Source organism: Phacochoerus africanus, chromosome 2 (genome assembly GCF_016906955.1).
Source record: "Phacochoerus africanus isolate WHEZ1 chromosome 2, ROS_Pafr_v1, whole genome shotgun sequence".
Taxonomy (NCBI): domain Eukaryota; kingdom Metazoa; phylum Chordata; class Mammalia; order Artiodactyla; family Suidae; genus Phacochoerus; species Phacochoerus africanus.
Genome location: NC_062545.1, coordinates 75,355,415 through 75,379,304, shown reverse-complemented (window position 1 = coordinate 75,379,304; position 23,890 = coordinate 75,355,415). Strand labels below are relative to the sequence as shown.

Here is a 23,890-nt window from a genome sequence, read left to right as displayed (position 1 = left end):
GGAGAGTGAGGAAAAGGGTAGATATCTAAATTATTTAAAATTCAGTGTCTATTGTGGTAAAATCATGACTACTCATCGCTGACTCGCTCCAGTGAAAGCCTGGAGCTGGAGAATTCTTGGGCCCAACAATCTCTTGCTGCTGCAAAGCCCATTCTGTCATGAATCCTTCTGCACTGCCACGGGGGTGAGGTACGCCTGGGTCCCCACAGGACTGCCCAAACGGCTGACCCAGGTCACTTACTTTGATGTGTAAACATGTCACAAACAAAGCTTGGACTAATGCTTCATATTCTTCTTGGACTTCTTTTCTAATCTGAGTTTTGAGATTCAGGTTCTCCTCCTCCAAATCTGTGAGTTGGGCTCTCAGGGCAGTGATTTCCATGATCATACTATGACTGAGCTCTGCAATCTGGGGGCAGAAATGTCTATTTTAATGGAAAATAATTCGGGAATTCCAAACAGCCACTGCAAAAAGAGTTCTTTATACCAGTGTTGAATTTGCACTTTGCTTTGAATCTAATGAAGTAGGTGAATATCCTCTTGTGCAAGGTGAGCAGAAGAAGCTAAGGTTGGCTCAAGGGTCCCAGACTAGTTCCGGACACATAGTAGGTGGTCAATAAATGGATGCTGAATAAGTGAACCCAGAAAAGGTGCTACTTAACCACTTTTCATTTGGAGACAATACTTTAACTGTCTTGGCTTCCTTTTCCAAACTGGCCTTCCCTTGACACCTCAGTCTAAATACTTCTTCCTCAGAAAGCATGTTGGCCTCAAAAGAAAACAAACCAACCCAAGGCCCGCCCCCGTCCCTGCCCCCCAAAAAATCAACAGCAAAAATAATCACCCAAAAATTAAAAAAAAAAGAAAAAGACGCTTCATTGCTTAAAAAGTGCAAGCACACTCCCTGGATGTCTCCACAGTGGGCCCGTCTTTGATAGGACTTCTACATAAGAAAATGACACCAGGAAGTCCCATTCTGGCTACTGCTGAGACTGTGGATTTGAGAAATGGAGAAGAGAACCTTTTTAGTAATAACTGACCTACCTGACCAGCATTGTCTTCAGGGTGACTCTGACCTCTTCGTATAATGTCTAATTCCTGAAGAGGAGAAAGCAGTGCACAAGCAAACACAAACATTTATTCAGTACAGCACACTCCAGACACCTCTTTTTTTTTTTGGTCTTTTTAGGGTCACACTCGCAGCATATGGAGGTTCCCAGGCCAGGGATCGAATCAGAGCTGCAGCTGCGGGCCACAGCTGAGCCTTGTCTGTGACCTATACCACAGCTCATGGCAATGCTGGACCCTTAACCAGTGAGGTCAGGAATCAAACCTGCATCCTCATAGAGACAACACTGGGTCCTTAACCTGCTGAGCCACAGTGGGAACCCCTACATCTTTTTTTTTTTTTTTTTTTTTTTTGCTTTTTAGGGCCACAGGTGCAGCATATGGACGTTCCCAGGCTAGGAGTCAAATCAGAGTTATAGCTGCTGGCCACAGCCACAGCCATTGCAACACCAGATCTGAGCCATGTCTGCAACCTATACCACAGCTCACAGCAACACCAGATCCTTAACCCACTGATAGAGGCCAGGGATCGAAACTGCGTCCTCATGGATATTAGTCAGATTTGTTTTTTCTGAGCTGCAATGGGAACTCTCCAGACACCTCTTTATCTGTGTTATTGCTGCTTCGTTTTGAGCTTCTTGGGCTCCACTGGGAGTCAGCACCATGCTTGTCACCCTACTGCATTTGAAGACACTCAAAACATTATCAAAAGACAGCATCAACTTCCAGGTAACCACACTGACACAGAAGACTCATTATGGGATAAGCTGAACTGGGGGGTGAAGCTAAGACTCATTAGGTGATATTTTAATGTTTCATTTGTTTTTTTTCAAACTTTGGCATTTTTCTTAGGTACACACTAAGACTACACTGAACCTCTGACACAAACCATTTCAAAACATGGTGCAATCTAGGGCAGAAGAAGTGACTTTTGGATCCCACCAGTGAGATCTCATTTGAGAAAAGTCTCATCAGTGAGATCCAAGATGTGCATCCTGAAGACACAGTTTACTCAAGGACTCTGGCTTCTTTGCTTGTTCAGGAACAGCACAAGATCCCTTGTATTTGCTGAGGGTGGAAAGGCCAGCTATGTATCTTCCCTGCGGGCCAGCGCCTTTGTCCCTCATCTATTATGTTCCCCACTAGACACCTCCAAAGCACACAAACCAGTGCTGCTAGGGCCAGCACCTTCCCAGCTGAGAATCCCAGAGTACAAGGAAATAAGCCAATGGGAAGAGAAATATGGACAGTCTCATTTATTCTCAGTTCTTTCATAAAAACACTTTCCCCGACCCTGACCAACTTTCCTCGTTGGAGTGAATCCTGGGCTTCCCTACCCACACCTTCTCCACTGCAATTCTTGAATGTCTGGGAACATACCTGCTCCTTCTGGCAGAGCTTTTGCCTAGCATGCTCCAACACATGCTCGTAACACATGGAGTAGCTCTCGAAGTTGCTGCGTTCCCTGGCCATCACATCGCAACCCAGGGAAAGGAGGCAGGCCTCAAGGTGGTCTTTCCTGAAAGTGATCTGAAAAGGAAGGGGCATCATTCACAGCAGCTCCCCCAGGGCAGCCCTGCCTGGCCAGGGTTCATAGCACACATTGCCTTGGCTCAGAGACCCACTTCCATTTCTTCCCCCTTAAAAAAACATCAGCTCTAGCCTTGCGAGTCTCTCTTTCAGGTCTGCTCTTAACATTTGCAGGGCCAGGGACAAAAGTACAGATGGAGGCCCCCATACCATGTGTCTAAGTGTTCTAAATATTTAAAGGTTATAAATCAAACTGTAAAAATGAAAATGTTTAATTTTCCAACTTTGAAAAATAGACCTTCAAAATGACTTGCAAGGCCAAGTTTGATTTTATCATCATTCTTGGACTACTCTTGAGTTCTGTGCTGAAATATAGTGATTTGGGGGGAGCTGGTCCCTAACCCATTGTTCACAGTTTGACCCCTTTGCTTCTTACCTCTGACCTCACATCATACTGTGGGGTGGGTGGTGGGGGGGTGGGTATGAAGGGGGCTTGCATGCATCTAAGCAGCACCCCTGCACAGCTGCCCTTGTCTACCCCTCAGGCCAAGGTGTGCACACTAGTGGTGAGCCCACTCTCTCTTTGGAGAGGGTGATCTGTGGAAGAGGCCCTGGATTCAGGGATTTCCAGGTATCTAGATTATCATCCAGAAGGAGGGCCAGGGATCTGAGTGGGAAAGTCCCTTTGGCCTTGGGTTTCCTAGGGAAAAGGGTGGGGTTGGAGCATAGCCAGAGGGGCCTCTGAAGTGGGGCATCTGGTCAAAGGGCCGTGGTGCTCACTCTCTAGGCAGTCCCATGCCCTCTCTTTCTCCAGGCAGCTGGGCACCCCTTTTTGAAGAGGTGCCATCAAGGAACAGAGGACAGTCCAGCCCTCCAAGAGAAATGGAAGCTGATGTGAGGGAGGTAGGGCAGATCTACCTGACTAGGACCTGCATGTCCACTGACATGCTTGTGTGTGTCTCTGTGTGTCTGTATGAGAGAGGGGGTCCGTGTGCATTTGTGGATATGGCTGTGTGTGTGTGTGTGTCCATTAGGGTATGTCTGTACCTCTCTGTGTATCCACCTGTGATCTCACTGCAGAAACTAGGCTCTCCTTCCAGCCTGGGGTGGTTCCCTTGGCTCTGACTTGATTATCCCAATGACACTGTCCTATCAGTGTAACCTCTGTGCCACAGACCTCCAGAGAAAGCCCAGACAGGCTCTGCCAGGTGAGTTATTGAGGCAAACTAGAAAAGATGGCTAACAGTGATAAAACCCAGTACTGATGGCATGAGGAAAAGTGGCTCACTCAGCACTGCTGATGGAAGGAGAAATCAGTGTGGTATTTTAGGGGGTAGACTAATAGTATCTATGAAAAGATTTTTAAGTATTCATGCTCTTTGACTCAGTAACTCCTCTTCTAGGAATTTATCTTTAGAAAATAATAAAAGTTATACACAAAAATATATGTTAAGAGATGTTCTGTATAGTAGCCCTTGCAATAGAAAAGAAAAATGGAGGCATTCTGTGGTGCAGTAGGTAACAGAATCGGTGTTGTCACTGCAGCGGCTTGGGTCACTGCTGTGGCATGGGTTAGATTCCTGGCCCAGGAACTTCTGCATGTCATGGGCATGGCCAAAAAAGGTGGAAATAATCTAAAGTGTGTTGAATATATCTCATTCATCTATATGATGAAATACTAAACAGCCATCAAAAATTGTGCTGTGGATGTCATTATTGACAAGGAAACCTGTTTATAACATATAGTCAAGAGAAAAAAAAATTTAAAAAGGCATATAATCTTGTTTTGTTAAAAAAAGTGAATGAATAAAAAAAGTTGTAAAGAAATACACCAACATAATAACAGTGGTCATTACTGAGGGTGAGAATATATTTTCTAACACATATTTCTATTTTCCAAAATAATCATAAAATGTATATACAATTAAAACAACTGCTTATAAAATATATGTTTAAATACTATATATACTAATTAAAACAGCAAAGCTTTGGTAAAGGCTATCAACTGTAGCAGCTTGGCAGGATGCACTCAAGACGTGCAGAATGGAAACAGCAGATGAAAACCTCTGCTCATGGGGGATATTCGGAGCAGGAGCCAGGCAATCAGGGGAGGTGCTCAGCCTTGGGCACTTACTGTCTAGGGCCTCCTCAAGAGGTCCCTGGTGCAGGGGAGTGAGGGTGATACATCCTGTCCCTGAAAGTGAGCATTAAGACAGCCAAGAGTCAGCTGCTGACACCAAGGCGAAGGACATCAAGATTACATCCCCTGGACCCTGACTTGTTTACGGTGAAAGGGCCAGGCTACACGAATTAGAATTGACAAAGGAAACACTTCCCGGACTGAGTGTGATGAAAGTATGAAGCCTTGAGAAGTCATGAGACCACATTCGAGGCCAGCAGGGTGTGGCCGGTGACCTCATCCAGATGGGGCAGGCCCAGTGCTTGGAGTCAGCTACAGTGACTCACGCCTCACTGTCCTGGACAGCAATGCCCTAACCTGAGCGTGCAAACAGGCTCTCCACAGCCCTTTAGCAGAGCAAACTAATGCCACCAAAGCCACTGCAGATACAGGATCCCAAACAATCAGAAATGCAGACTCGAACCACAGTGGCCCTCTGAGCCAGCACGCTGTTCCAACAAGGAAGGATAAGGAAGTTCTGGGTGAGTCTGTGTTAGACCAAAGAGGTGGGAGCAGCCAGGACTCCCCTTGAGTTTCTCCAGAGGCCAGAGAAACTGTGCTGCTTCCTTCCCCCAGTGGCTCAGCTGAGGTCTTGGGAGGCTGGACTGAAAGATCAGCTCAAGCGGATGGCACATAGGAAATGAGTGTGAAGGCAGGGAGAGGGGACAAGGGCCCTGCCGGAGTATCTGCAATGGACATGTGGGATGGGGAGCATGGCTGAGTGGGGCAGACAGGAAGCTGTGGATGACAGGTGATGGAAAGGGCAGGGAGACTCCCAGTTCTCAGCAGTCCCCTCTCTCCAGGTGAGCTTTGCTTCTGCAGACGGCACTGGGTCTCCCACAAAAGCCTTGGAGCCACCTGAGCAGCATCTGTTGTGGGACCAGAGCCTGTGTGCTTCTCTTGGCACACTCCTTCCACGAGTTCTCAGAACAATGTGTTTCTCAGAAGCTGTTCTGCAATCGACCCTGGCCTTCCTAGGTCACTAAATGTCAGCTCTGTGTCAAAATGCAGCACCAAGGAGCTTCATCTGCCAACTTCCCCTCCAAGGTTGGCCCCTGGGCTCCAAAAGAACTGGAGTGATGACCTTAGCCCACTGCCCTCCAGTGGGCTGACTCCTTCACCAGCACCTAAACCTGAACCGTATTGGATGGCACCAGCTGGAAGAGGAGCAGACTGCCCCGTGAATCCTTCTGGAGAGCCAGCCTGGGTGAAGCATGGCAGATGCCAGGCCTCATTATGGCAAAAGTCTGGCCCTGTTGGGGGGAAAATGTCCTTCTGTAGTTTGCTCCATCTCAGAACCCCTCATAACAATCTATCTAAAATCAGGCAAACAAAGATGTTTCTAAAACCCACCTCTGTTGACAAAATGCTTCAGTGACTTTACACTAACTCTGGGATGAAATCCAAACTCATAAGGATTGCCCACGAGGCCATTCAACATCTGGCCCTGTCTACCTTGGCAGTGTCCTCCTCTGAACTCTGCTATACTCCCTTCCTAGAGTGCTGTGCCTTCCCTCCCTAGCTCCTCTTCCTCTGGCCAGCTCCTACTTGTGCTTCAAGACTTGGCCCAAACAACACCTCCTCTAGGAAGTCTTCCCTGACCGTTTCCTGCCCCAACCCCTAGCTGGGTTGTGCCCCCTTCTCTGAGCTCACATAGCACCCTAGGCATGCCTCTGTCCAAGTGCTTAATATGAAGTGCCTTTCCCAGACATGACTGGCCCACCTAACTTTTCCCATTAGCTCTTTGATGGCAGCAACTCTACCTTTGGCCTTCGTATCTTTAACACAGTGCCTGGAAAAAAAAATAGATCTATAAATACTTGCTGAATGAGTGACTGGCTCTTGACATATGAAGGCAACTGGTTCTAGAATACACAGAATAGACTATTATAGTTCTGATTGCAAAAAAGGTCAGTCTCTAACTTTAGGTGTCTGGTATAAAATTTGGCCTAGATATTAGAACTAATTGTGAAAGGTTGGTGTTCTAAAATTTGGAGAAGGAAGCAAAAATTATTAGATGCCAAGATGGGTTCAAGAATGGTCAGATCAGATTTATCTTTTCCCTCAGGACATACAGCAGATGCAGTGTATGTGGATTTCAGCAGGACACCTGAGAAGGTTTCTCATGATGTCCTTTTGGACAAATGGAGAACATGAGCTAGGTGACAGGACAACCAGATGAGCTTCTGGTCAATGGAAGACTGTGCCCCAAAGGACCTGGTCAGCTGAGAGGGGACCCAGTATGGGAGGCACAGAGCTTGGGACCTGTCCTGTCATACACTGGTTATTAATGACTCAAATGAGGATACTGAAGGAAGGGGAAAGACTATGTTAGATGATAAAAATCCAAAATTTTTAAAGATTTCAAGAGGTTTGAAGAGTGGACCAAGCTAAACAGATACAAGGCTAACAATATGGCAGCAGCAGGATGCCTGAAGGCCATGTGTGGGCTGCAGGTGGCTACTAGCCCAGTGTGTCCAGCTGTGACAAAACCCAACACACTCATCAGTGTTAATGAGAGCAAAGCACCCAGAACAGGGCACTCTTGGTTGGTCAGACAACCTTGAATTCAGAGAAGTGTGAAGGGGGGAAGGCTGGGTTCAGGCTCTCCTTGCATGTCCATGCAGTCTGCTCCACAAAGAGGCACTCAGGTGAGGGGAGCACGGTGCCTGCTCCATTTCCCTGCCATGTGCCCTGGTATGAGCTGCACCACTGAGGAAGAGGTAACTTTGTATTCACCACTTGAGGGGCACCTGTTTCGGTGTGTCCTCCCAGTACCGGTCCATCTTTATAATTTTAGAGGATTCACACATACTAGAAATGATGCCAATTGAGTTTCTCTGACTGGCTGCCCTCAGATATCTAAAGGCTTGTTGTGAGGGGTCAGAACCATGATCGGTAGCGTCCCAGGGACAGAACAAGGATCCATGGCGGAGATGCGGGGAGGCCAAATCCAGCTTAGTAAGAGCCGCCTGAAACAAGAGCTGTCATGGAGCTCCCATTGTGGCTCAGTGGTAACGAATCTGACTAGTATCTGGTGTTGCAGTGAGCTGTGGTGCAGGTCGCAGACACGGCTCGGATCCTGCGTTGCTGCGGCTGTGGTGTAGGCAGGCAGCTGTAGCTCTGATTTGACCCCTCCCTGGAACTTCCATATGTCACACCTAGGGCTCTTAAAAAAAAAAAAAAAAAAAAAACTGCCAGGAATGGTGGGGTGTAGTGGCTGGGGATGGAGATTAAAAGCGGGTGAGTTCCCTGTCACTGCAGATGATCCAGAGGAGACTAGAAGCCCACCAGCCACAGACTTTGGAGGGACCTAACATCCTGGGGTCCTGTTATTCTCAGACAGCCACAGGCAGATACTATCCTCTTCAGTGTGCCCTGAGTTTCAGCTGTGCCTGTTTGCTAATACCACACTTCTTTCCTAGAAGATCCTGTCCTCAATGTCGGGGTGTGGGGGGAAGGGATGAGGAGACATTGAGCCACAAACTTCCTGCTTGTTTTTATTGTGGTAAAATATACACAAAAGATGCCATTTTAGCCATTTCTAAACATAGAGTTCAGTGGCATCAAGTTCGTTCCCACCTTTGTGCTGTCAATCTCTAGAACTCTTTTGATACTGCAAAACTGAAACTGTATGCATTAAACCTAATTCCCCATTCCCCTGCCTGCCAGCCCCTCACAACCACCACGAGACTTTCTGTCTCTATGAGTTTGATCACATTAGCTACCTCATATAAGCGGAATCACGCAGCTTTTATGTTTTTGTGACTGGCTTATTTCACTTAGAATGTCTTCCATGATGAAGCATGTGTCAGAATTTCCTTCCTTTTAAGGAAAGCCACAAAATTTTTTGATTCAAACATTTTTCCGAGCATGCCCCCCACCCCCCATCACCTCTGGATGAGAACTGCTGGGCTGCAAGGACCCGGAAGGAAACACATCACCCCCTCATCAGAACACACAGTACCACATTGGGTATAATTGAAAGTTTAAAGCAAATACGTGTAAAATCACCAAATTCTGAGGAGGAATGTATCTCTAATCAAGCCTGTGAATTCTCTGCCTCATAAGTATGAATGTTTATTATAAAATTATAGGGAATATTTGAAGAGCTTAGCAAAACATAAATTTGGAGAAAATGTTTTACAACATCAAATACATTTTTTTGCTAAGTCAGGTTTTTTTAAATGAATTTCAAAGGAAACTAGACTCATAGCTACCTACTGCACTTAGGCTTAATTTTTTAAAGATCCTAAAAACTCTGATTTGGCAAATAGCCACATACACTCTCTTATCCTGCCTTTTTAGCAGATTCTTTTAATTTAGAAAGGCATTCCTGTCAATAGTAAACAGCTGAAAACTCCAAGGACTGTGTGTATATGTGTTGTATGCATTTAATATATATTATTGTTAAATATATATTATAGAGAGTTGTTAGGGATTCAAATACCTACACACACATTGTTGATACTGGCTTCCTTTGGGAGAGGAAACTGGAGATGATGGAGTGGAGGACGGGTGAAAATGTTACTTTTGTGAACTGTTATATCTTTTTCATACTGTACATTTAAAAAATATCTTCTAGGAGTTCTCTTGTGGCAGTGAGGGTTAAGGATGCTGTGTTGTAACTGCAACAGTTCAGGTTGCTGCTGTGGTATGGGTTCAATCCCTGGCCTAGGAACATCCACATGCTGTGGGCATGGCCAAAAAAGAAATATTTTCTAGGTAGTGATACCATAGGTTATTCTGGCTTTTCTCTTTAAAACTTTTTGTACTAAAAAATCGACAACAGGAAATTTTGCTAAAAATAATTCATTCATAAATCAACTCCAAGGTTACTTTTAAAATTTGGCCAAATCTGAAATTAGGCAACATACATATCCTAATTACTCTCCCATTTTGATTAGGAATCAGGCTTTTTCCAAAATTAAAATGGTACCATGTGATTATCACTTTGAGTTCAGCTCCAGCTTTCCTATTTTCACTCTAAGGGAGTAAGAGAAGCATTAGAAGGTTGCTCAGGGGAAAATCTTTCTTTTTTCGGTTTATGGGTTTTTGTTTTTGTTTTAAAAAAGCAAACCACACTCTAGAATGACTAATTTTCAATACATACCTCTAGTCCACCATCCTGGTAATTCTCCAGTAATCTCTGTACAAAATTTTCAACTATTTGTGGTCTGATAAATGAAAAGTTTTCTTTCATGACTTGGTGTTTCCAAAGGTCTAGGGGGAGAAACATACCATCACCAGAATCAGGAAACATCAAACAACCATTAATAGCTACAAGATGGCAACTCGCTGAAACATGACACTGGACACAAGCTGTCATTTTCAAATACACAAAAACTAATGGCTGAGGCAGGGGAGAGAAGGAGATGGTTGAGGACACAGGATCCTCCAGAACATGGGAATAAGGAAGCTCTCTAACAAGATTCCTAATGAAAAGATCTGGAAAAGCATCTCAAGTCCAGTTAACCATATTCTGTTACCATAACTAAAAATCCCAAATCAAAAGTTATTTTTGACCATATATAACATCTACTTTCATCAAGTCCCTATATGTATCTCAACAATTATTTTGATCTAGCACAACTATCAGAAGTAAATGAAGAGCTATTATATTTATCGGCTTAAGTACATTCCTAGTGTTAAAAGGCAAAGTTATTTGAATATAGAGTTAACAAAAAAAGGGGAGGAAATCTAAAAAAGAGTCACAGATTAAAAATGTTGAGAGCTGCAGACTATGAACTTTAGCTCCTTGACTGAAGCAGCAACAGGGCTGACAGATCTGCGACAAGTTATATACACAGTTATTCAGAGTAGCATCGTTTAGGACAGAGAAAACTAGAAACAGGATGCAAACTGTGGTATATCTTTCCAATGGGATAGTATGCAGCTGTAAAAAAAAGAGAAATTTCTCCATGTACTTATGTAAAAGAACCACGGATTATTAAGTTGCAAATGCAAAATGCAAAAGAGTGGATATAAAATGCTATGTTTTTAAAGAAAGTGTATATATATATATATATATATGTAAAATATAATAAAGGTCATAACTCCAAAAATTGAGCTCTGATATAATCACTTCTCCCCTCTTTCCTGAATCATTCACAAGAGCACACATTATTTACCCCACATTAAAAATCCTTCACTTGACCCCATTTTCTCTGTCAGCTTTTGCCTCATTTCTTTTTCACTTTCTTTCTTTTCTTTCTTCTTTTTCTTTTTTTTTTTTTTTGGCTGTGCTCATGGCATGTGGAAGTTCCCAGGCCAAGGACTGACCTGGCACCATAGTAGTCACCCAAGCCACTGCAGTGACAACACCAGATCCTTAACCTGCTGCACCACAAGAAAACTCCTTGCCTCATTTCTTTGCTCCCTTTTTAGCAAAACTCTCAGAAAGAGATGTCTATGCTTATTATCTGTGACTTCTCTCAAAATCCTTCTTAAACTCACTCACCAAGCTTTTACCTTCACCACTCCACTGAAACTGATTTGTCATAAACATCAGTGACATCAACATGGCTAAAACCATTGGTTTTGCTTGACTGCCAGTAATACTTCACACAATTTGTTATTTCCTCCTGCTTGAGAAACTTCCATCACCAGACACTGGGACACTGCTCTGTCCTAGTTTTCCTCTACCTTGCTGTTCCTTGTAGGTCCCTTTTGCTGGTTCTCCTCCCAGCACCCCCCAACCCCTCATCCCACCCAGTTCTTATTAATATCAGAGTGTCCTAGGACTCAGCCCTTGGTTCACCTCTTTTTTTGCTTTTTAGGGCCACACCTGAGGCATATGGAAGTTCCCAGGCTAGGGGTCAAGTCGGAGCTACAGCTGCTTATCTATGCTACAGCCACAGCAACATGGGATCCAAGTTGTATCTTCAACCTACACCACAGTCATGGCAATGCCAGATCCTGAACCCACTGAGCGAGGCCAGGGATCGAACCTGCATCCTCATGGATCCTAGTTGAGTTTGTTAACCACTGAGCCATGAAGGGAACTCCTCACCTCTTTTTTTCTATCTATACTCACTCCCTTGGCTATCTCATCTAGACTCATGGCTAAATACCTTCTATACACTGACAACCCTCAAAATTATATCTAATACCCACTTGGATCTCTTCTTGGATGTTTGAAAGGCATTTCAAACTTCACTTGTGCATAATTAAATTTCTGATCTTCCCTCCTAATTTGCTATCTCAACTGATGGCAATTCAGTTTTCCTAGTTGCTCAGGTCAAAAATCTTGGCATCATTATGGACTCTTCTCTTTTTCCCACACCCAATACCCAATCCATTAGTGACTACTTCAAAAATAGGCCCACAATCTGACCACTTAATACTTTCACTGCTCCCAACCTTGTTTGATTCACCATCTCCTCCTGCTTGGATTATTGCCATAGCCTCAAAAATCAGCCTCTCCCTTCATCTATCCTTTCTTCCCAGCATAGCAGCCAGAGAGATTCTATTTAAACATAAGTTAGATCATGTCACTCAAAATCTGAGACAGGCTCCTCATCACATTCAGAGTAAACACTAAAGTCCTTGCAAGGTCCTGCACGATCTGTCACCCTCTCAACACTTCCTCTCTGACTTCACCTCCTACTAATCTCCCTCACTTTCTCCACTCCAGCCACACTGGGGTCTTTGCTGTTCTGCTTCAGGCTTTTGTATGGGCTGTCTTTCTCTCTGGAATGCTCCCCCTCCACCAGATACACACATAGTTAACTTCCTCATCTTCAACTTTGCTCAAAATATCACTTTCTCAGTGAAATCTATCATGACTACCCTATTTAAAAATGCAATGTGCCCTGGAGTTCACATCATGGTGCAATGGTTAACAAATCTGACTAAGAACCATGAGGTTGTGGGTTTGATCTCTGGCCTTGCTCAATGGGTTAACGATTCAGCATTGCCGTGAGCTGTGGTGTAGGCTGCAGACGCAGATCAGATCTCACATTGCTGTGGCTGGCTGTGGCGTAGGTGGGTGGCTATAGCTCCGATTCGACCCCTAGCCTGGGAACCTCCATATGCCGCAGGAGCGGCCCAAGAAATGGCAAAAAGACAAAAAAAAAAAAAAGCAATGTGCCCGTTTAAACCTCCCAACCACTATCCTTCTCACTCCATTACTTTCTTCTTTCTTGTGTTTATCAGTTATGGTCTGTCTACCCCCTTCTAGATGATAAATTCCATGAGAGTAAGGATTTTTCCCCCATGATAGTCAGGATGTACAGTAGTCGCCTCTTATTCACAGCTTCACTTTCTTCAGTTTTCGTTACCTGTGGTCAACTCCAGTCCAAAAATATTCAATGGAAAATTGCAGAAATAAACAATTTATAAGTTTTAAATTGAGCACTTTTCTGAGTAGCATGATGAAATCTCACACCATATTGCACCATCCTGCCTGATTATCCCCAACCACTAACACATTCTGCTCCTAACATCCAATTAGATATTATAATGGCTTGATAATCCAGGATCATCCAAAGCAGGTGGTCCTCCTCCTGACCTTTCATCAGAAGGTGAATAGTATCCTAATGCTCAGAAGACCTAAACAGACATTTCTCCAAAGAAGATGTATACATGCCAACAGGCACATGAAAAGATTCTCAGCATTACTCATTATTAGAGAAATGCAAATCAAAACTACAAGGACATTATCACCTCACGTCAATCAGAATGGCCATCAATAAAAAGTCTACAAATAACCAATACTAGAGACGGAGAAAAGGGGACTCTTCTACACTGTTGGTGGGAATGTAAATTTGTATAGCCACTATGGAAAACAGTATGGAAGTTCCTTAAAAAACTAAAAATAGAATCATCATATGCTCCATCCAGTAATCCCACTCCTGAGCCTATATCCAGAGAAAATTCTAATTTGAAAAGATACATGCATCCCATGTATAGTTCATAGCTGTACTATTTGTAGTAGCCAAGATATGGAAGCAATCTAAGTGTTCATCAACAGATGAATGGATAAAGAAGAGGTGGTATGTATATATGTACATATGTATATATGTACATATGTATATATGTGTGTGTGTATGTATACACACACAATCACACACACAATGGAATATTACTCAGCCATAAAAAGAATTTAACAATGGCATTTCAGCAACATGGATAGACAGAGAGGTTATCATACTAAGTGAAGTCAGACAGTGAAAGACAAATATATGACATCCCTTATATATGGAATCTGAAAAAGTGATACAAATGAACTTATTTACAAAACAGAAACAGACTCACAAAAAAAAAATTATGGTTACCAAAGGAGAAAGGAGGGGAGGGATAAATTATGATATTTGGATTAACAGATACACACTGCTATGTATAAAATAGATAAACAACAAGGTCCTACTGTACAGCACAGGGAATAATATTCAATATCTTGTTATAACCTATAATGGAAAATAATCTGAAAAAGAATATATACATAACTGAATCATTTTGCTATACACCAGAATTGAACATAACACTGTAAATCAACCATACTTCAATTTTTAAAAAATAGTCACCTAATGTTAAATCACAATGCCTATGTCATTCACGTCACTTCATCTCATCACAAAGACATTTTACCATCTCATACCATCACAAGAAGGGTGAGTATAGTACAATAAGATATTTTGAGAGAGAGACCACATTCACACAACTTTTATTGCAGCATATTGTTATAATTATAATTATTCTATTTTATCATTAGTTATTTTTAATTTCTTACTGTGCCTAATTTATAAATTGAGCTTTATCATAGGTATGTATGCATAGGAAATACATAGTGTCTATAGGGTTTGATACCATCCTCAGTTTCAGGAACCCACTGGGAGTCCTAGGACATGTCCCCCACAGATAAGGGGGGACTACTGTATTCTCAAAACAGTGCCTAAAGTATAGTAGCCTACAAAATAGTAGGTGCTTAGGCAAATAGGTAGTGAATATAAGAACGAACTAGTACATGCATAAAAAGCACTGAAAGAATACATTAAAAACTAAAAAAAAAAAATGGTTACGTAAGGGTGGCAGAAGAAGATCAGTGATGGCAACAACACTTCTAAACATATGTATTTCTATATCATTTTGAGTTATGAACCTGTTAAAAGAATAAAATCGAATTTAAAAATATGACAGTACTGGAACAATGAAACTATGTCAACACTCCTTAACTTTCATATGGAAGAGCAAAAGTACTTGGGTATGTTAATCATATTGGGTAAGGCCTACTTCTTTGTGCATGACCCCGAGGGAGTCTTTTTTTTTTTTTTAACTGAGGTATAACTGACCCACAATACTAGATCCAGGTGCACAACACAGTGATATGGTATTTTTGTCCACTACAAAATGATCACCACCATGAGCCTAGTTACCATCTGTCACCACACAAAGTTATTACAATATTATTAACTATATTCCCTATGCTGTACATTTTGTCCCTGATATTCATTTATTTTGTAACTGGAAGCTTGTACCTTTTACTCTCTTTCACCTATTTCTCTCTGCCTCTCACTCCAGGGGAGTCTTGAAACTAAGAGAGACCTATGGAGTCATAGGTAGGAGCCAAACCCCACCACACTCCCTTTTCTGTTGAGGGTGGGACTGGCCATGAGCCTCTTCCTGTCCCCAGCTGTTTCTAATTTTAGATGACATTTCCTACTCATACTTTCATTTTTCTGACAGGAGACTTAGTGTACACAAGAGGAAGAAGCATCCAGCAAAATCCTCCCAGAAACGTGGATATGACAGAGCATGAACTTCTGGTATTTGCGCTTATTGATATTTATTGGAGATTCAGCTTTTCAAAAAGGGATTCCACATTTCTTCTACAATTGGCTACTTTCCAACATAAACATATAAATCTGATTTTGCCTTTCCTTTAGGACAATAAAGGTGACAAGACATATCACCACTGTCCTAACATAGTTGAAGTGGAAAAATCCAAGAGTTAATGTTCCTAGAAGTTTATGCTTCTTAAGATGTTTTAGGAATTTCATAAGTCTAAACTTTACGACAGAGCTTTCTATTTTTCAGACAAGAAACTGCATACTTTTTCGAGGGTATTCTCCTGGCAGGTCTCTAGTGAGGGACCACACACTTCTAGTTTGGGAACCCTCACCTGGCAAATGCCCATAGAACTGGTGTGGGGTTTAGCTATGAGCTCACCTAAAGGGTAAATAGTTTACCAAAGTGTTGGGAAATCTTCCTCCCGAGTTCGAATTCAGACATGCATCTGCATCTGTAGGCAGGAGTCAGGGGAAGTCAGGGTGAGGAGAATTCATACAAGAGAAGTAGTTCCTGGCCAGAGGGTGTTGGTGGTCTCCAAATGTGTTCCCTTTTCGGTGTGTGTGTGTTCATGGCTTTAAGACGAAGCATGGAGGTGGTAGGGAGACAGCACACTGGGGGTTCAATTAAGTTTTCTTCTTCCCTCTCACTCTGTTCCCAGGTCACTGACTGGGGGAAACTTTGGCTTTCTGGTGACCAAACCACTTCCACTCTCTTCCTCTCTGAATACCCGACCCCCACCTGGCCCCCTCTCTCTAGGGAGGGTACCTTGGTTTGGTAGCACTTCATTTCTCTAACACAACCAGTTCCTTTGTACCTGAGTGGCCCCTGGGTCCTAAGCCAAAATAGAACTGAAACTTGAAGGCACTGCAAATCAAGGTTGTTCTCTTGACCAGTGGGATGGCAGGGGGCAGTGAGTAGTTGAAAACCTCACTGCTTCAAGCATATGTCTGAATTTGTACTCCCATGTTTCTCAAACCGCTCCTCAGAACATTGGTTCCTTGAGTTGATGAAAGATATTCCCAAGGGAAGAACAGGGTTCTATGGTCAAATAAATTTAAAGAACATTCCATACTCTCTCTGGAGATTTACAATGCACAGTATGATAGTAAAGGCTCTCAGAAGGTCTGAAGTAAGGGAAACTTTCTAACATTATTTACTCCCAATCATTTTTTTAAAAGAAGTTTTAGGTTCAAAGGATAATTGAACAGACAGTTCAGAGATTTCCCATAAATCCCTTGCACCCTAACAGAAAGCACATAGCCTCCCCAATGAGCAACATGCCCCACCAGTGTGGTACATCTGCTATTACTGATGAGTCCACAATGATGCATCATTATCATCCAAAGTCTGTAATATATATTATGGTTCATTCTTGTGAAACTATGGGTTTGACAAATGTATAATGCCATGTATCCACCACTGTCGTATAATACAGACTTTAACTGCCCCCCAAATCCTCTGTGCTCTGCTTATTCATCTTTCTCTCCTCTCTCAAATGCTGGCAACCACTGGTCTTTTTACTGTCTCCATAGTTTTGCCTTTTCCAGAATATCATATAGCTGTAATCAGAGAGCACAAGGCCTTTTCAGGTTGGCTTCTTTCACTTAGTAATATGCATTTAAGCTTCTTTCATGACTTCGTAGTTCATTTCTTTTTAGTGTCCCATAATATCCCATTGACTGGATGTACCACAATTTATCTATTTCAACTTAGGTTTTACAGAGCAGATCTCATTGTACTATTTTGCTGGTTTATATAATAATTAAACTCAAACACAATAAGTAAAACTGGCACAGTTTAGAAGTAAAAAATGATTAATGATGCTAGGTAAACATACGCAACCCACAGCCTGTGATTAGTGATACTTTGCTGGCTTGTGTTACCAAGGAAATGGAAAGCTTCAGGTAATCCAATGAGCCTGTTAGTCCAGGGCAGCTGAGAGAACTACTGCATTAACATGTTGAGAGTCAGTGTTCCAGGGCATATTGCTGGGGGATTGCTGGATTATTGTTTAGATTGTGCTTCCTTCAAGAAAAACATTTTTGTTCACTCACCTTTAATATATGTCTGTTTATGTATTCATAACTATCTCCAGTACTATCAGTGGTTAATATTGCAAAGCATGATGTAGCTAGGGTGAGGTTCAATCAATGAGAATGGATCTGAATTCACATTCCCAATACTTTTCCTTGACTTTTTAAAATATTTTGTCTGACTTCTTTGATATGATTAGGCTATCTTTTTAAACTGCATAATGTGGCTGAAGATATGCATGTACTAGGATTAGAACTGTCAACTCTACTGTTTCTTATTATTCCCCATGGTCACTTCAGGATATCTCAGTGTAGAGTGTGACATGGACTTCTTATATACAGACCTTATTTATAAGTTCTAATATTTTCTTCCCACACTCCTGGGAGATATGCCTTTGTTTTGGAGATGGCTGGCCTTAGAACCGCTCAGAAAAATTTAGAAAATTAATTAAAAATTACATCAATGCCAAAATGTCAAAGATGGGGAATGGCAGAGCCTATTCAGTGGAGCCCATCTCTCTGTAAAGCAAGCCCTGAGGCTTCATAAGGATGTCCACAGCTGCTTTTGAACATTCTTAGGAGGTCACAAGCTACCACGAACTAGCACCAGACCAGGTATGGCTGCCATATTTTCAGATGCTCATTGACAAACTGGAAGCTCATTCAAAAGCTGTATAAAAAAGATTAATCTTCAAGGCAAGGTGGGAGGAGGGAAGGAAATAGAAGAGAAAAATTCAAGCCTGAGATTTGCCCTGTTCTCAATACTCTCCATTCCTAACTTCTTCTGGAGAAACCCCCAGCGCCACACTAACCTTGACTACACAGGGTGATCTCTGCATGAAGAAACAGCCCCTGCTGGAAGCCCAATCCACTATGACTGCTTCTTGCTGCTGAGATGAGCAGACAGTGAGTGGGAATTCCAAGGTTTTATCACCCTCTTCCATGTAGCCAGCCCAGGGAGGTCTCAGGAAGACTAAGTCGAAGAACTGTATAGAAGAGCACCCCTGGTGCACAGTGAGGACTCCATCACTTGCACTGGGGGAACTCAGCTTGGGAGGAGACCCAGGCTTCCACACTGAATCATGATGAATAGACTCAAAACCATACCCAACGATAACAAAGCATCCTCACCACTGGCAGTTTTTTTTTTTTTTTCTTTTCTTTTCTTTTTTGGCTCCCTGCCCCTGGCATATGGAGTACTCAGACCAGGGATCAGATCTGAGCTGCAGTTTCGACCTATGCCACAGCTGCAGCAACTGGCAACACCAGATCCTTAACCCGCTGTGCTGGGCTAGGGTTCCAAACTGTGTCACAGCACTCCAGAGACACTACTGATCCCATTGTGCCACAGTGGGAACTCCCTGGCATTTATTTTATTTTATTTATTTTTGCTTTTTAGGGCCGCGTCTATGGCATATGGAAGTTCCCAGGCTAGGGGCTGAATCAGAGCTGCAGCTGCTGGCCTACACCACAGTCCCAGCAACGTAGGATCCAAGCAGTGTCTGTGACTTACACTGCAGCTTGGGGCAATGCTGGATCCTTAACCCACTAAATCAGGCCAGGTATTAAACCCACATCCTCATGGATACTAGTCAGGCTGGTAACCTGCTAAGCCACAAGGAGAACTCCTGGTGTTTATTTTTTTAAAAAGTCTTATGAATACAGAATCTAAACAAGACTTCAGAATTGGCCAGTATACTCTAGTCAAAGTAAGATTTGGTAATATCAACCTTATCACTATTAAAAATAACTCTACTCCTCCCCTCTGCCTGACTCTCACCAGCCCCTTGCTGAAGGGCCTTTCAAAGCACAGCTGAGAAGAACCCTGCACAAGGCAATACACAGCACATAAAGACACTTCTTCCCCTGGGACCCCAGCTGGGAGTCTATAAGAACCAAAGCCCTGAAACATGCAGATGGTTGCACCTGCCGTGTGCTTGTGGATTTTCTCCAGACTTGGAAGGGAGCCACCTGGATGCAGCAAACACAGCACAAACAACAGGAGCTTTGTGTTTGTTAAATATTCTGTAATCAGAGCTCAACCACACTCAGCTCTCTGGTGACTTTCAGAGCTGCTCAGTTGGTGGGGGCAACCCTCTCACTACGCAGACTTCCCCCAAAGTCCTGCTTATGGAATTCAGTTACTTGAGGCATGGATAAAATGTCAATGTCTTAGGTAAGGACAGAGGTTACTAATTAACATTACAATGTCCCTGGACCTTGTCTCAAAAGAAAACCCTAATGTATTTTGTTAGTCAGACAATTCTCCTCATGGCTCAAAGGTTGTAGATTTTCCCACAGACTTAGCAGGAGTCAGGAGTAGACACTATAGTCCAGAAAGGACCAGCCGCATAATCTATGTCACCATGTGAAAAATAAAAATGCAGGCCTTGTTCAAAAAAGCAGGAAAAAAAGTACCATTAAAGGGTACTAAAACATATTTTTCTTCCTTTGGCAGCTTCTCTTGACCCATTATGGAGTTTTTGTTTCTAATGTTGAACTCCCTGGTGTCTGGGGATGCTCCCAGGGCAAGTACGATCTTCATAGTTGGGGAGAAGGGTGCCTGTGACAGGTGCATGAATGAATATGGTCTACCAGCTACTGGACGGAGGCCCCAGCCAGGGGTAAAGAAGCTGAGCCAGAGGTCTCTTCTTCCCACAGGCGTACCATCATTCCAACCCACTCTATATGGATGAGCAACCCCAAGGGCACTGCAGCCTCTGCCCTGGGATATTCTAGGTGCCCAGGGATGGGCAACAGCTTCACTTCCACTGAGTCACCCATCAGATATACTGTGGTGCTGCCAGCCTAGGGTCCTTGATATGCTGCCAGCTATGCATGCTACACATGCACTTGCTGTGCTCAGGCCCCCACTAGGGTGGACAGGGGCAGCAATTGCTGGATGGGGAGGGGGAGATTAGTAGTGTTTGGGGGTCCCAGAGAGCAGAGGAATAGGTAGCTGTGACTCCTCTTGGCAAGGTCCGGAGGCAGGAGGTGGGACCCGTGTGTGAGCCCAGGCTCCAAGCCTCTGGTGTGTGCTCCATCAACTCACTGGATGCAACGTACAAATACAAATTCTAAGTTAAAATGAAGAGTTTCAAGATGACACCTACAAAGCACTAAACCCCAAGTGTTCCTGTGCAAAGCCTGTGGCAGGCAGGGCACTGGTCACTTGCCCATAAAGTCATCCTGACCCTCAGAAATGATTTTGTCTTTACAACCCCAAAATGTATTTGTAGTATTTGTGTGTGTGTGTATATAATACATAAACACACATTTATATATAAGAAAAGTGTTACGTGTTTCCCGCATTTCAACTTTATTTCAGTTATAAGTTAAACAGCAGAGTTGAAACTGAGGTTAACAAATGTTTTCTATTTAAAAGCCCTTTAAGGGAAGAATATATATCAAAGTGTTAAAAGTACTTCTCTCTGAGCACAGGGATTTATATTCAATATCTTGTGATAAACTATAAAGGAAAAGAATCTGATAAAGAATATATATTATGTATATATAATATATATGTGTATATATATATATATATATATATAAAACTGAATCACTAGAAACTACTAAATCAACTATACTTCAATAAAAAAAGATTTTAAGGTATTTCTGGCCCGAGGTGTTAAAAAATAATTTTTATACCATTTTCTGGGCATTGTGATGTTTTTGTTTTCCATGAATATGGATATATGGATTGCTTTTATGATTAAGAAAAATAATAAAAATGTTATTTTATGAAGTAATAAAATAAATATGCTTTACCTGTAGGTAGAGTAAGGTGCTCCTTGGATTTTTCTGATATAACCAGTGTTATATCTCTGTCAACTTTTCTTATTACCTCCTGGATCATATGAATTTCAAGATTTTCCAGAAGTTTCTGAAGCTAGAATAAGGATTTTGAGAGTTACTCTCCACTATCACCTTGTATTCTTAAGCTACCAGTTCCTGCAGAAGGGCTTTGGGCCGAGTTCTGTTCTTCTGCTATTCTCTCCCAGGGAAGAAGGAAGGGTCCCATTTTCAGGTTCCCAAGGACAGCAGATACACCTTTTTGGGGGTGAAAATCTTTTCTTCCTGGCCCTCATCTTCATTGATAAAATATAATCTTTTTGGTCAAGTTCTGTTAAACTGCAAAGTGCTCAGTGACTGAGGTGACCTCATGTGTCCTAGAGTCTCTAAGTATGGCCAGGAATTTCATGAGCTGTTATTATAAGAAGTGCTTAGATCTGAATCTCGATTTAGATACAGAGGAGGATTTCATGAGATTTAAAACTCCATACACGACCAACAGAAAACTCTGTTCAAATACCCCCAGCCCTGACTCTACCCATTATGCTCGCAAAGCCCACATTTCTCCCTGTCAGAGGCCCCTGGATCCTAAAGAGGAAGCAGGGTTCAGGAGGGTAAGCAGTGGGCTCAGGATTGTGTGAGTGTTGAGGAGGGGGAGTGCTGAGTTCTCCTTGATCCTCAGTGGACACGTATCTCTGCACTGACACCCAACCAGCCAGAATCTTTGCCCCCTATTACAATAAGCACAGCCAGGCAGAACATGTGTCTCAGGACCAAGGAGAACAAACTAACTGGTTTTTTTTTGTCTTTTTTTTTTTCCTAGGGCTGCACCCACAGCATATGGAGGTTCCCAGGCTAGGGTTCTAATCAGAACTGTAGCCACCGGCTTTCACCAGAGCCACAGCAACGTGGGATCCGAGCTGCGTCTTCGACCTACACCACAGCTGACAGCAACGCTGGATCCTTAACCCACTGAGCAAGGCCAGGGATCAAACCCGCACCTCATGGTTCCTAGTTGGATTCATTAACCACTGAGCCACGACGGGAACTCTGAGAGCAAACTAACTCTTGGGAAAACTACTTCTCCACATCAATTGTCAATATGCACCAGACAGGCTAGTGCATAAGCTGTATTGTCTTATTCTCAGTAAAACAATCACAGGAGCTATTTTAAGTATTCCATTCTCATGAGTGTGTGTGTTGGGGGAGAGGATATTTGTGTGCTGGATTTTACGTTTAAGATGCTAGTGGTTATGTTTTCTATTGTCTTTTTTGTGGTGGTACAAGGAAAACAAAAATATGAAAATCTAGACTTACAGAACTGAGATATTAAGGAGAAGTTATTTGCTTAATCAAAGCCCTGCATGCCTTTAAATGCTTTGTTCCTTCAGAGGTTCTTCAGAAAATTTACAAACCTTCAATTTATACTTAACTTAAAAAATACACCACTTAGAGTTCCTGTTATGGTGCAGTGGAAATGAATCTGACTAGGAACCATGAGGTTGTGGGTTCGATCCCTGGCCTTGCTCTGTGAGCTGTCGTGTAGGTCTCAGACGTGGTTCAGATCCTGTGTTGTTGTGTCTGTGGCACAGGCCAGCAGCTATAGCTCTGATTTGACCCCTAGCCTGGGAACTTCCATATGCTGCAACTGAGGCCCTAAAAAGCAAAAAAACCCACAAAAAACAAAAGCCAAAAACCAAAAACCACCACTTAAGTATATCTGTCGCCTTACATGTTAATACCATAAAGCAAATTTTCAATCCAAGTTCAAAATAGCTCCTGCATACCTGCTGAGTTTTTATTTCAATTTCTGAAGCTCCTTTCGGGGGAAGAATAGACTGACAACTTATTATAAGTCCTTCAAATTCATCTTCATTCCCCATCCGCCTAGCTATAGCTTTCATGCTAGGGTAGAGAATGTCAGTTCTATTAAAGAAGAGAAACAGAAATTAGAAAACATATATTTTTTTTCCCTCAGAGTCTCTGAAGGTTCTTTTCATTCATGTTCTGTTTCCTGTCATCATGTATAAACCACCCAGACCTTAAGAGACACATCAACATTTAAATTCACCACACTTGTCACTCCTTTAGTCAATATTAAATCCCGAGGCCTCTTCCCATTGGGCACATTTAATTTCAGTCTTCATTCTTCAAAATATTGACATGTCTTCTCATTCCCTATTTACCAGGAAGCTGACTGTCATAACTCACAAGACGGACAATTCAGGCCACCAAAATGAGCCTTTGTGCCCTCAGTAAGGTCCAGGGTAGTGTGTGGGTGCTGAGTGAATGCTTGTTTGGTAACAGACACATGGCAGAAGCCACAGGTCTTTCCCAGGCAGGGCTTGAAGCTGAGAAAACAAGCCAGCAGACCAGAGACCTCATGCTGCACCATACTGGGCCTTTGGCTGCGATGCCTGAAGCTCTTAGCCACTCATCAGATTTGGGTCCAATGGGACAGAGAGCAGGGAGGAGGTTAGGCAGCAGCACTTCCCAC

At 42.8% G+C, this 23,890-nt stretch overlaps 1 protein-coding gene across 2 annotated transcripts in view; it reads right to left on the bottom strand.

Moving 5' to 3' along the window:
* The window catches only part of LOC125116837 (uncharacterized), a 152,847-nt gene that overhangs the window by 16,848 nt on the left and 112,109 nt on the right, over window positions 1-23,890 (bottom strand). For both annotated transcript variants that reach the window (XM_047762415.1, XM_047762425.1), the window contains 6 exons: window positions 23,181-23,319; window positions 21,370-21,490; window positions 9,891-10,000; window positions 2,449-2,598; window positions 1,045-1,098; window positions 242-409 (listed from right to left, as the gene is read on the bottom strand). In XM_047762415.1, coding sequence (XP_047618371.1) covers window positions 242-409; window positions 1,045-1,098; window positions 2,449-2,598; window positions 9,891-10,000; window positions 21,370-21,490; window positions 23,181-23,319 — 742 coding nt within the window. The remainder of the gene's footprint in view (window positions 1-241; window positions 410-1,044; window positions 1,099-2,448; window positions 2,599-9,890; window positions 10,001-21,369; window positions 21,491-23,180; window positions 23,320-23,890) is intronic.